Source organism: Panthera tigris, chromosome A2 (genome assembly GCF_018350195.1).
Source record: "Panthera tigris isolate Pti1 chromosome A2, P.tigris_Pti1_mat1.1, whole genome shotgun sequence".
NCBI lineage: Eukaryota > Metazoa > Chordata > Mammalia > Carnivora > Felidae > Panthera > Panthera tigris.
The window spans coordinates 57261200-57273595 of record NC_056661.1 but is presented as its reverse complement, the minus strand read 5'-3'; the positions used below and the strand labels follow the sequence as shown (position 1 = coordinate 57273595).

Sequence of the window (12396 nt, the reverse complement as noted above, 5' to 3'; positions counted from 1 at the left end):
CTGTCCTCTGAAGATTTTTCCCTGCTGGATGTGCGGGTGTCTAATCTCTGAGGTCTTTCTCCTTTAGCTGGAAGAGTCTATAATTTGGAGACGAGCCAACCACTGGGCACACACGCATATTTCAAAGACAGACAGGGCCGAGAAAAGGCATGTTCTCTAGCCCCCCTGCCCTTTAACACCCAGGACAAATGATGACCCCTGGTCTTCCGGAAGCTCCCCAGAGATATCGGCCTCACTGCCTCCAGCAGGAAAGGCTATCGTCCCTCTCTCTAACGAGACTTTTCATGAGATTTCTTACAGCAGACATTTGTGAGTCCCCTCTTACCACGTCTACCCCCAGTAATATCTGGAGAGCTTACATTCTGGGGACACAGAGATGCACTTCGGCCAGCTCCTGCCTTCCCCTACCACCCCTCTTCCAATTGGGGCAGCCAGTGCAGTCAAGCTGCTGTTGGGCCAAGACCCTCACACAGGCTTTGTCCCGGCCTGCTCCCAATGCAGCCTTCTGCCTGGGGCTCAGTGGCCAGCAGGGGGCCATGGAAGAGTGCCGTGGTCTGTCAGCAATGTCTGCTCGCATCTGCATGTGGCAGCCAGTGGGGTGGGGAACACAGGCCCCATACCTGCCCCCCCTGACTTCCTGTGTATGGTGCAGTGGGGAGGGTCCTGAGGGAGGAAGACACCCTGCCCAGGGAGCGTGGGGGTGGCAGAGGCCAGGCCAGTGCCGACTCTGTGTAAACCTGCCATAGCTCTCTTACCTCACTTTGTGGATGAGCAGCTAAGGCCCGTAGGGGTTAGGCCATGGGCCAGAGGCTCCAAGACCACAAGACCAGGGCTTTGAGCCCAAGCAAGCTGGCTCCAGAGCCCAGGCTCCGGCCCACTGCACGAGCAGAAGCTCAGCCTTCCCTCTGGAATTGGCCCTTCTGTGCAGAGAGTCAAGAGCCATGTTGGACAATAGCATTTGAGTCTGTTCTTAGCTGTTGCTTCTAGCTGAGCACCTCCTCCTCCCATCTTCCCTCTCCTGGTCCCCATCCCCTTAACCTTCTTTCTTCATCTCTTCTGGTCTCCAGTGCGCCCGTGCTCCTAAATGTGGCCTGTATTGGAATTCACCAGAAGGGCAACTGGCCTCTTGGCCTCATAACCAAAGCTAGAGGAAAGTTTACCATCCCTTCAGCCTCATTTTATGGATGAGGAGCCTGGAGAGTTCCTGGAGGGTCAGCAGCTTGCCTCACTGGCCTTCAGTACATTCTGGACCTGGCAGCCTCCACCCCGGGTTGGCCCCAGAGCCGACCAGAAGCACCTCACAGCCACGTAGCCCTCCCTCCCAAGGCACTGAGTCCACTGGGCTGGCAGATCTTCCTTTGACAGGTGCTCAGGCCCCACCTCAGTTCCCGCCTGGAGTGGCCAGGCTCCATCTGTCTTTACTCCCTGTCCTTGGGGTCGGCTTCTCCGGTGGCTTGGGGTTTTTAGGAGCTGGGATGGGTAGGGATGGGGCTACCCTGCTGCCCCAGGATTGAATTTGCTAGCTTGGGCCCAGGCAATCATGGCATGGCTCGGGGGAGCCCAGAGAATGGGGATGCCTGGCCGGGCCCATTCACTGCTGCCAAACGTCCACCTCTTCTGCTCTCATGCCGTGGAGGTGACGGCAGGGAAGGCTGGAAATGTGTGACTTTGGGCCAGTCATTTCACTTTGCTAAATCCCTACATGGCTTTTTGGAAGAATAACTAATGATGTGGAGGCGTCTCTTCCAGAGCATGGCCAAGGACAGTTTGTGGCTCTCACCTGCTGAGGGTGCTGGGGTCGGGGACAGAGGAGGTGCAGAGGGCTGGATAGTCTGAGGGAGGAGGAGGTTGCTGCCAGCTCCTCTCAATGTCCTGGCAGCTTGTGTCCATAGTGCCAGACTGGGCCATCTTCCAGCTCCTGGAAGGATCCACTCAGGCTGCTGGAAATGATAGTGTGGACCAACGGTGGGGGGGGGGGGGGGGGCGTGGTTTGTCAGCTTTTCTGAGACCACAAGGGGTTCCTGGCAATATGCTGAAGGCCGGCCTCCTCACCCGCACTGCCTGACCCCTACAAGTGGAATTGAAGACACAGAAGTTAGTAGGAGGGACATTACACCTAATCAGTGCTATTATGCCTTCTGGCCAAGCCATAAAACAAGAGAACAGGAATGACCAGGGCCCTGCCTTTGAACTTGAATCCTTTCTAAACTGCCACTCCAGCCCAAGGAGACCACAAGGCAGCAAGCAAGAGGGAGCCCCTCGGGTCCCTCCTCGGAGGGTCAGAAAAAGCCCATTCGCTCCTCACCTTATCCCGGATGCTTAAAAAAATATTGTGGTAATGTAGGTCAGTGAACTGACCGGCACCACACACCGGCAGGATTACAGGGCCCGCCAGCCCGCATGCTGGCCCACTCGGCCAGATGAGAACATAAACAAGAAGTGCCGGGAGCCCTCAGCTTCCCTGGCCCTAGGCTTTTGTTTATGTAGCACTTAAACCAACTTTGGGGTCGTTGCAGTCTGCCATGAAGGCCCCGAAGCTTTTTGAAGTTCCCCTGAAGTTAATAAAATTAGTCTGCCCTCGTTGCGAGGCTTGGGAGGGGGTGGGAGATGGGTCCTCCACTGTGTCTGTGGCATTTAGCTTTTTAAGTTAATATTCTATAACCCAAAGAAAGGAAGAGGCGGGGGAGAAGGCCCAATAAAAAGTCTTGTGAAATGCCTTTTTGCTAATAGGTAGCATGCCTGCCACCCCAGGGCCCTGGTCACCACGAAGCCCCGCCACCAGGCCCGTTGGAGAGCCTGCTGTGCTCCGGTGCGAGGGATGGCCTGTACTGGGGCGGAAGGGGACCTAGGTGCAAGGCGGGGCTGTGGGCTCCCTCTAATGAAACGTACCCCCAGCCGCAAGTCCACTTGAGTGATTTACTTTTGCGCCCAAAGAGCCAAGAGTCCCCTTCTGTCAGCAGTATCTCCCTCCCCACCTGCATATCACATGCATATTTACTGGGACCTGTCATGGGCCGGGGCCCTGCAGGGCAGAACTCCCAGTCTGTCTCGTGAGGGACACAGACAGGCCAGCTGCCAGTGATGAGACAGAGCGGCCAGGCCTCAGGACAGGAGGTTCCTGCCGTGTGGGGAGGCTGTCTGAAGGAAGGCTTGTCCAAACTGAGCCCGGGAGGACTGGGGGAAGTCTGGGGTGGGTACGGTTGAGGGGAGGGGGGAGGGGTGATAGACATGTTCATTATGTTCATCGGCTCGATCGTGGTAATGTTTTCATAGGTGTATACATATCTCTAAAATTATCAGGTTACATACCTAAAATGTGTACGTGCTTTTATAGATCAGTTATGCGTTGATGAAGTGTTAAAAAATGAAAGACCACAGGCAGGACTGAGCACTGCAGACGTACCAACAACCACAGTTAGGTACGTTTAACATTGACTCAGGCATTCGGGGAGCATATAGCAAGGCTTGTTGATGTGCAGAGAACACAGCTGTGGAGAAGAGAGACATGTTTCTGCTCTCATGGACCTGTGTCCTGCTTGGGAGGAAGAAACAAGTAATGGACAGGGGCACCTGGGTGGCTCCGTCAGTTGCGCGTCCACCTCTTGATTCCGGCTCAGGTCATGATATGGTCAGGATATCGAGCCCCGCGTTAGGCGCTGAGCTGAGCATGAGCCTGCTTGGGATTCTCTGTCTCCCTCTCTCTCTGCCCCTCCCCTGCTTGCTCTCTCACTCTCTCTCTCTCTCAAAATAAATAAACGTTAAACAAACAGCAGATAAAGCTATGGCATAATATCAGGGAGTGATCTGTGCTCCGAAGACAAGAGATAGGACCAGGGTTTACAGAGGAGCAAGGTCCAGGGTGTTGGGAGGACACAGGCACGAAAAGCTTGACTGGGGCCCTTGTAGGCACCAGGGCCCTGCCCAGAGACAGGGACACCCTGTAGCCAGTGAGCCGTCCAGAGGCAATGGGATGGAGGAAAGAATGTAATTACCCTCCACAAGGATATACATGAGCCCCTGGAGGCAGGAGCTTGGATTTGCCCTCGGTGACACACCTGGCACATGGTAGGCTCTCAGTAAATATTTGTAGGAAGAAAGGACGAACATTGTTAGGAATTGGGTGTGAATTTTCTGCCTGGATTGCCTGTTGGGGCCCTGTGGTGCCTTTTATAAGGTGGTTCTCTAGGTAGGTTGTAAGCTCCTGGTGCAAGGACTGTGCCTTTTCTCTGACTGTGTCATTTCTCGCCCAGCCATGGGGCCCAGGACAGGTCTTGGGTCTCAGCTGGCCCTTTCTCATGGGCTAGCAAGGGCCTGGGACCCACCCGTCCTGCCCAGAGTGCCCCCGGGGCATCCCGGCGGGCGTCTTCAGCACGGGCTCTGCAAAGGCCCGGCATACTTGACTTTGAACTTCCACCGTGCCACTGGCCCTGGTGACTGCAGTTCCCTCAGATCTCGCCTCTGACTGCCCTGAAGTAGGAATGAAAACCCCTTGCAGACAAGGGTGCCCCGGGGTTCAGTGGGGCCCCCTGATGCCTCTGTTACAGGCTGCGGTGCTCTGAGGCACTTTCTTCTAACAACTGGTGGCCTCTGAGTAGTGCAGGCCGAGCTTAGGACAGGAGGTGGCACTGAGCACCTTCAGTCATGGGGCACACAGAACGGCTAGTCCAGAGTCAGTTCGGCTAACCATCCTGGCTGCCGAACATGATAGGTAGCCCTGCCTCCCAGGCCCTGGGCAGGCTGGGAACAGACTTCTACGTACAGGCCGCTCTGGTGGGTGTGGAGGCAGAGTTCCTGGGAGCCGCGAAGCCTGGGAAAGCATTTGGGGCTGCTGACATCCGCGCACCCTCGCTCCCCGTGTCCTGCAGCTGCCAGGAGCCACCTCCGTTCAGTTCACCCTGTGGTACCCACAAACGGGGCAGAGCCCATGGCAGGCCCGCCCACGGGAGAGCTCTGCCGGGGCTGAGTCCTGAAGGACGAGGAGGAGTTCATGTGTGGGAATGAGATTTGTGAATTATAAAGGGCTGTGCAAGTGGAAATGATTATTCTTATCGTTATTTGTATCCGATTCATCCATCACCGGGGAGAGGAGGAATTCAAGTACCTTTTATCTGGCGCTATGAATCAAATAGAATAGGATATGTTTTTCTAAAAGGGTTTTAGGGTAAATGGGACAGTTTCTGCCTTTCAAAACAATCCATCTGGGGCCCTTGGCCAAATCTTGGTGTCTTGGGCAGAAGTGAGAGGTTTCTGAGGTTGAGGACAGCCCGGCACACGGGGGTCCCCATGAGTCTCGGCCTCAGGAGGAGAACACGTGGAGGCTGCAGGCCCCACTGCTGGCAGCACTCCAGCCTCCATGCTGCTGCCTGGGCTGACACCTGCTCAGACTCAACCCTGGTCCCCAGAAGCACCCAAGCTGGTGCACAGGGCCTGGAGAGCAAGAAGAAGCCTCCCCCATTTGCTCTGTGGCACCTGTGTGGGACCCAGCATGCCGGACGCCAGGTCAAGCACGGGCCCTACTCTGAAGTAGCAGCAAATCTCAAGAAGAAGCTCGTTAGCCCGTTTGAGGTCATCTGGGGGAGGGTCTAGTCTTCAACATGCACACACACACATACACATGTCCCTCTTTCTCTCTTTTACACAGAGGCCTGGCACCTTCCTGGCACAGGCCCTGGAAAGGAGCCAGGAAGGGCAGGGGAGGCCACAGGAGGGGAGAGTGACACTTCAGCCTTCCCCACACTCAGTCCCCTGGGGAGAGGTTCAAGGTGAACACAGCTCTTGCTGAAATCAGGGCTGTACTAGGTCGGCTTTTCATGCACGTGTGTGTCCCTTCTGTGGCCTGGGCCTCCACAAAGAGTGAGGGGACACAGGCTGGGCAGCGCAGGGCCTGGCCACGGCCAGCAGGGAGACAGGGAAGCTGGGGCCTCTCCTGGGGTTGGGGCAAGAGGGCATCACAGAGAAGAGGCGGTGAGGTGTGGTGTAGGTAGATGTGGGCCAGGCCAGGAAGGGGCCCTGAACAGAGTGAGTAAAGCCTTGGCTGAAATGCATATGTGTTTAGCAGGATGGGGTGGCAGAGACCAAGTTCTTGGACACTCCTTGTGGGAGGGGAAACCGGAGAGAGAGTGAGGCAAGTTCTAGAAAACCTTGATGCAGACTCAAGTGTGGATGTCATCCTCTCGACCTGGGGAGTCTGAGCAAGCTTTCATGAGGAGAATGCCGCTAGCCATCATTAGGTGCTTGGAGACAGGCAGGGCACAGTGGCCATGCAGAGGCTGGTACGGGCAGGGAGGTTGTGGGTTCTGAGCTCAGTCTGTCCTGGGAGCTCTGTGACCTGGGACGGATGGCCTAACTCTGCTATGCCTCCAGTTCTACATCTGTGAAGTGGGGAAACAGTGCCTCCCTCCCATTGCTGCCGTGTGCTACGCGTGAGCCACACAAAGCTCTCACGGCCAGCTTGCCGGCTGCCGAAGCTCAGCGGTGGTCAGTGGTGGTGATGAGGGCTGGTTGCCATGTGACTCCAGTGCATTCCTTCGTCAGCGAGACAGATCACCCCAGGGCCGGGTAGGGACAGCGGCAGTCCCAGGCTCCTCCAGCACACACTGATTGTCTCTCCGGGGCCGGGTGTGTGGGGACAGGTGATAGACGACCACAGCGTGATCGGCCGCTCCCTGTTCAAAAAGGAGACCAACATACAGCTCTTCGTGGGCCTCAAGGTGCACCTGTCCACTGGGGAGCTAGGGGTCATCGACAGCGCCTTCGGCCAGAGCGGCAAGTTCAAGATCCACATCCCTGGTGAGTGCAGTCACTTCCTCCCACTGGCAGGCACCATGCAGGCATGGAGAGACGGCAGAGACGGTGCACGGACAGTGCCCCTTGGCTCAGGATGTTCAGCCTGCCTGAGCTGATACACGGGGCCCAGCCCACTCGGCCTCATGGCCTTTGGTCCCCTGTGGCTGAAGAGCCGGGATGGGTCCTGGAGGGGCTTGGCGTGGAGTTAGCCTCTGGGCAGAGCCAAGGTCAAGGTCTGAGTCTGAGCTCCTGCTCCACCGTTACCATATAGGGGTGACCTTGAATGTATTACCTGGGTTGTCTGTGAAGTATGGTACCAGTACTGACCTGACAGTTGCTTCGAAGGAAAAGTTGGTGAGAGAGACCACCAGGGGTCTGGAACGCTGCCCCAGTAGCCAGAATGTGAGTTGCCACCTCCTTTTTTGCCCCGTGGAGACCAGTAGGTGCGGAGGCTCTGTGCAACCTGAGTTGGGGCTTGTCTGTGGCGGGATCAACGGTGTGCATTTGCTCTTGGGAATAGAGCCCTTGGATTTCTTTAGTTCGGCCCTCCATCCTCTCACTCCTGCGCGTACCCCACACCCATGCTCTTGAGGTCCCGCAGCACACCAGGCAGGCTGCCACGGTCATGGGAGGGGGTGGGTAGGAATGCACTCAATGAGTATTGACTGTGCCTCACAGAAAAATAAAGGAGGGTGAGGGGGAGAATCACTGTGTGTGCCTCTGGACAGGGCACTTAGGGAAGATCTCTCTGAGGCGAGAACAGTTGAGTAGGGGCCTGACCAAAGGGAAGGAGGGAGCCCCACTGACACCAAGGGAAAGAACGTTCGTGGAGACAGGGGATATGTACGAAGGCCCTGACGTGAGGACTGCTTGTTTGGCACAAGCCGGGAGGTGTGTGGGATGTCACTTTTCTTCCCCAGCAGTATGTTACACCAGTTTTCAGACATGCAACAGAGTTGAAGGATTTTACAGAGAAACCCCAACTTCGCATCAGCATGTTGCTGTACCCTGCATATCTGCAGGGCTCTGAGTTTTATTCTGTGAGGGTTGGAAAGCCACGGGGAGTTTCAGATCAAGTCAACAACACGATGTTGGTGTAGAGCTTCTTGAGTGACATCTTCAGGTGGGGTGGTGCCCTGGCCAAGTTCCCTGGCAACTCGCCAGGTGAAGTCAGCACCCTCTGCTCTCCTGAGAGCCTGGCCAAGGGCCCTTGCCTCCCTAGTCCTTCCTCGAGCCCAGAGGGTCATGTGTGGGATTTGCCCTCGCATGAGGAAGAGCAGTGGGCACCGGAGGCCTGCTTCCCTGTGGCACTCGGATCTGCTGTTTGCACCCCGAGGTCTCCGTCAAGGTGGGGCTCTGCTCCGTCACGGTTGGACATACTCCCTTGGGGCAGGCAAAGTGACCATGATACCAGGCTTTAAGCTCCTGTCCTGTCCTCTCCACTGCTCCTGGTCATTACCTCAGCCCAACCAGGGTCCACAGTGTCCTGTTCTGGGTTCCAAGAAACACACACAGGGCATGAGCTGGGCAGGCCAAGGTCCAGACCTCACTTCCCAGGGCTTTGGGCCTGTCCCTGTGGGGGCTCACTGGGAAGGAGGGGTACAGGGCACTGGGAGGGCAGGAAGGGAGCTGCCTGGAGTTGGGGGGGACCGCATCCCAGAGCACTCACCCCTCCCCCGGTGGCAGGGGCCTGCTGGTCCAGACGAGGGAAGGTCAGCCCCATCTGTTTCCTTTTTTGGGGGGTCATGCTGACCTTCCCCTCAGCCCCCTTCCCCTAACCCAAGGCAAACTCCGAGTTGGGGTGTTCTCAGAACAGACCAGAGTATAAGAGGAGGCTTGTTTGGGGGCTCTGGGTACTGGGGTGGGAGTACAGGGAGGGAGACACAGTGCCGCGGCTTCAGTCAACTCAAGTTCACATTCCTTTGTTAGATCAGTGTTGCCTTTTTAATAGGTCTGCTTCCTGTTTGTGGCTTTTAAGCTTTTTATTAAATATAACTGGTCAGATTCCTTCATCCCCGCCCCCCAACTCCACACCCCCCTCCTGCTTGTCTTTTCCTGCCGATTCCTCCCATGAAGAATTACTTTTAACCTTTTTGAAGTTCATTAATTGTGAAAGACTCTTCAGCGAACCCGAGACACCCAGTGCCAGGTGGAGGAGGAGGGGCGCTGCCGGCTGCAGGCTGGAAGTGCCGGCCGTGGAGGCCCGGGGTCATGGCCCTGCACAGCCCAAGCCTCCCAGAGCTGGAGCAGCCCAGGGCAGCTGTCCCAGCCCACAGGTTGTGGGGGGGCTGGGGTCAAATGTGGCCCATGGCCCTTGGTGCTAGCTCCACAGGGCAACACAGTGGGGGGAGGCCGACTGAAGATCTTTGGGTGTCTTCCCATCAGCCCCTGACCTCCAGGCCCACCTGCTCCCTGGGGCCTCTGAACTCGGGTGGCAAGGCCAGATCCCGACAGGGCCAAGCAGGTGTTGAAGAGACCAAGTGGCAGGCAAGAGACAGGGTGGCGGAGGCTGTGCCACTCAGGTCTCTTGCTATATGCCCAGTAATCAAATTGTATCTAATTTAATGTTTATGTAAAACTTATGGCTAAAAATTTTAAACTGTCCAAACTAAACAAAACCTACCTTTTGGCTGGGTTTGGCCCACGGTGACTTGTAACTCCTACTTGAATTTCAAGACGGACACTTGGTCCTCCAGTTCACAAGCCAAAGGTGAACCCTAATATGGAAACGGTGTTTTACGGAGCCATAGACACCGGCCTCTGAGAAAAGGGTCCTGACACTAGACCTGTTGCTTCCCCCGGGAAATGCTCCCCAAAATCTGTGGGGCTAGTGAGACAGTCCCATCCTGACACCCGAGGAGCTATCCCAGGTCTTGGAGGGGGCCTCGAGGTCAGAAAGCCCCACATGTATGTAGCTGCTCCCTTCAAAAAAGTGGCCTCATTGTAAGTCCTGGGAGGCTGAGAGGCCCTGTGAGATGAGCTGGGATCCCACCGGGTCACCTTACTGCAAAGAGAGTAGGTGGAGGGCTTTGCGGGCAGAGATGAGGACCCTGCTGAGGATCCTGTCCATGCCGTAGTGTCCGTGCTTCCCAGGTGCTGCTTCGGTACCCGGTGCGTCCTCGTGGAGCCAGGCTGGTTGCCTCTGTCTCCACGTAGGCCTCGGGAGCAGAGGGGCAGAGCATCTTGACCATGGTCTCAGTGGGCAGTCCCTGCCTGCCCCACCAGCCCCAAGACAGGCGCCAGGGCTTTGGAGAGCTGGCGCCACGGGGCCCACACATGGTGGGAGAGACCCTTGTGCTGGGCAGCCTGGCCCAGGCTGCCACGGCCCGCCCTGGTGAGTGCTGTCCTGCTGTTCCCGCCCTCCACGCCGTACCAGTGTCCCAGCACGAGCTCCGGCTCTGAGAGGCAGCCCGGGGCGGGTAGGGAAGCTGGGACCATAGCTGCTCCCCCCAACCCCATATACCCCACTCTGCAGGGTAAATGACTTCTGCCAGAGAAGAGTCAAGTGAGGGGAGAAAGGCACTGTCCCTCATGACAGCCATGAGCCACTTACTCTAGGGGAGGAGGTAAACATACACACGCAACTTTATCTCCCGAAACAATGCCTCAGAGCAGCAATTGCCCAGTAGGTTGATAAGTGTACCTTGGTAGGACGTGGCAAGCTTTTTGGGTGGCCCATCTCCCACAGGGTGCTCCTGGACCCGCCAGTCTGGGGAGGAGTGTGTGTGGTTTGTGCTAGCAGTACGGGCAGGGATGGCCCACGGTACACGTGCAGCTTATGGCCTTGTGACTGCAGAGCCCTGGGACCCAAGTACCGCCGGTGTGATGTGCATCACTGCCCCTAGTCGGGTGGCCGCACAACTCACGAGTCACAGAGCTCTGAGCAGACACGTGCCTTGGAAAAGCCAGAGCAGCAGTGATTGAGAACCGCAACCACTGGCGGCCACAGCGAGGGCCTTGTCCTCTCCACGGGCCTGCCCTACCTGCCCCGCTGAGACCACCCCGCCTCGTACATGTCAGGAAGTCGACCCGGACTGGGGCAGCCAGGCTCTCCCTCAGTCCCCGAAACAGAGGTCTCGGGTCCTGCTAGTAATTCGCATTTAGGGTCACCGGATTTAGGTGATCTTTGATACCCTTTCAACTATTACTAATCACAACCAAATGGACCCGAGGCAGATGAGAAAAGAAAAACAAATGCGTGGCATTGTACTTGTAGTGAGAACCCAGAAGGAACTTCTGCTTACTGCTCTCCAGGAGCCGTGGCCGCTGTCCGAGGGGGCCCTATGAAGCCCCCAGAAAGGTTGGCACCCATGGCATTGGAGTGTCGCCGTTTCACAGATGAGGAAACTGAGGCTTGGTGGATAAGCAATACAGCTTGCCCAGTGTCGCTCCGTAGGAAGCGTCAGAGCTGGGATTGAACCCACAACACCCCTCCACTGCCCACTGCCCACAATGCCCCCTGAGCCTTGGCTCCTCCCATGCAGGGCTGGTGGGGAGGTGAGGAAGCACAGCTCTGGCCCTCTGGCCCTGTGTGGGAGAAGGGGTCTGTCGTAGTCATTCTGCTGGGCGGGCCCTTGGGCAGAGGGCCTAAGAGATGGGGCGGGGCGGCAGGGTGGTGGCACATCTAGAGAACCACTGCCTGCTCGTCTCCAGTGGGTGTTCTGAGGAGGGTCCCTAAGCCACGCTGGCTTCAGCTTCTGTCCCCTGAAACCAGCCACAGGTGTTTGGGTCTTTGGTGTACCATCCCAATCCACAACAGGGGCTGGCTTTCCACGGAATAAGAAATGCTGCTTGCACAATGAATGAAATGAAGGAATTCAGTGGGACAGACTGGACTGGGATGAACAAACGGTTGAACTCGGGCCTGTGGGGGCCACAGAGCCTGGGGCCTAGTATGCCACGGGCCTCCCCAGAAACTCCTCCAAAGCAGGCAGGCACCAGCATCATCAGACCCCCCTCGGCCCAGCAATTCCTTGTGACATGGCTTTGGGGGTTCTGGTGCTTTAAAGAGGACTTGAGAGAGGGTACCAGTCTGCCTAGCTCTGCAAACTTCAGGGAGGCTCAGGGCTGGGGATGCAGAGACCACTGGACAGAGTCCTGCCCCACGGCACGTCCCTGTGGAAGAGACGGAAGCCCAGACCAGCAGTTTGCAGTCACCATGGTGGGTGTCCCTAAGGGCACATGGCCAGGAAACAGGGCAGGGAGAGGGGCCATGCTGAGGGAAGGAAAAGGCAAATTTCCCAGAGAGGTTGCTGTCCAGGCAGGGATTGAGAGGGAAGAGGAGAAGGAGGTGAGTGGAGAGAACTGGAATCAGATGTGTGGTGTTCTCTAGAACCCTGTGGCCAGTGGGAGGGGCTGTGGATAGGGGAGTGCCTGCTCTGGGCGCCATTTTTTGCACCCATACGCTGGCTGTGGGAATACTCCCCTCACCTCTTCCCAGGGCCTCGTTCCTCTCTCTTTGCCTGGACCACTCTGCAGACCCAAACCAGAGCCTCCTCTGGAGGTGCACGTGACTCCAGACCACCGCTTGGTGCTCCTCTCTGGCACTGCCCAGAGCACTTGTGCAAGAGGAGGCCAGAGCTGAAGGGATGAAGCCCTTCTGTTTCGGCC

The 12396-nt window shown here is 57.0% G+C and overlaps 1 protein-coding gene across 3 annotated transcripts in view; it reads left to right on the top strand.

Annotated features, from left to right (window-relative positions):
- EEFSEC (eukaryotic elongation factor, selenocysteine-tRNA specific) overlaps positions 1-12396 on the top strand; it is a 249027-nt gene that overhangs the window by 195608 nt on the left and 41023 nt on the right. For 2 of the 3 annotated variants that reach the window (XM_042962244.1, XM_042962241.1), the window contains exon 6: positions 6633-6789. The exons of the other annotated variant lie outside the window; for it this stretch is intronic. In XM_042962244.1, coding sequence (XP_042818178.1) covers positions 6633-6789 — 157 coding nt within the window. The remainder of the gene's footprint in view (positions 1-6632; positions 6790-12396) is intronic. 3 annotated transcript variants of the gene reach the window in all.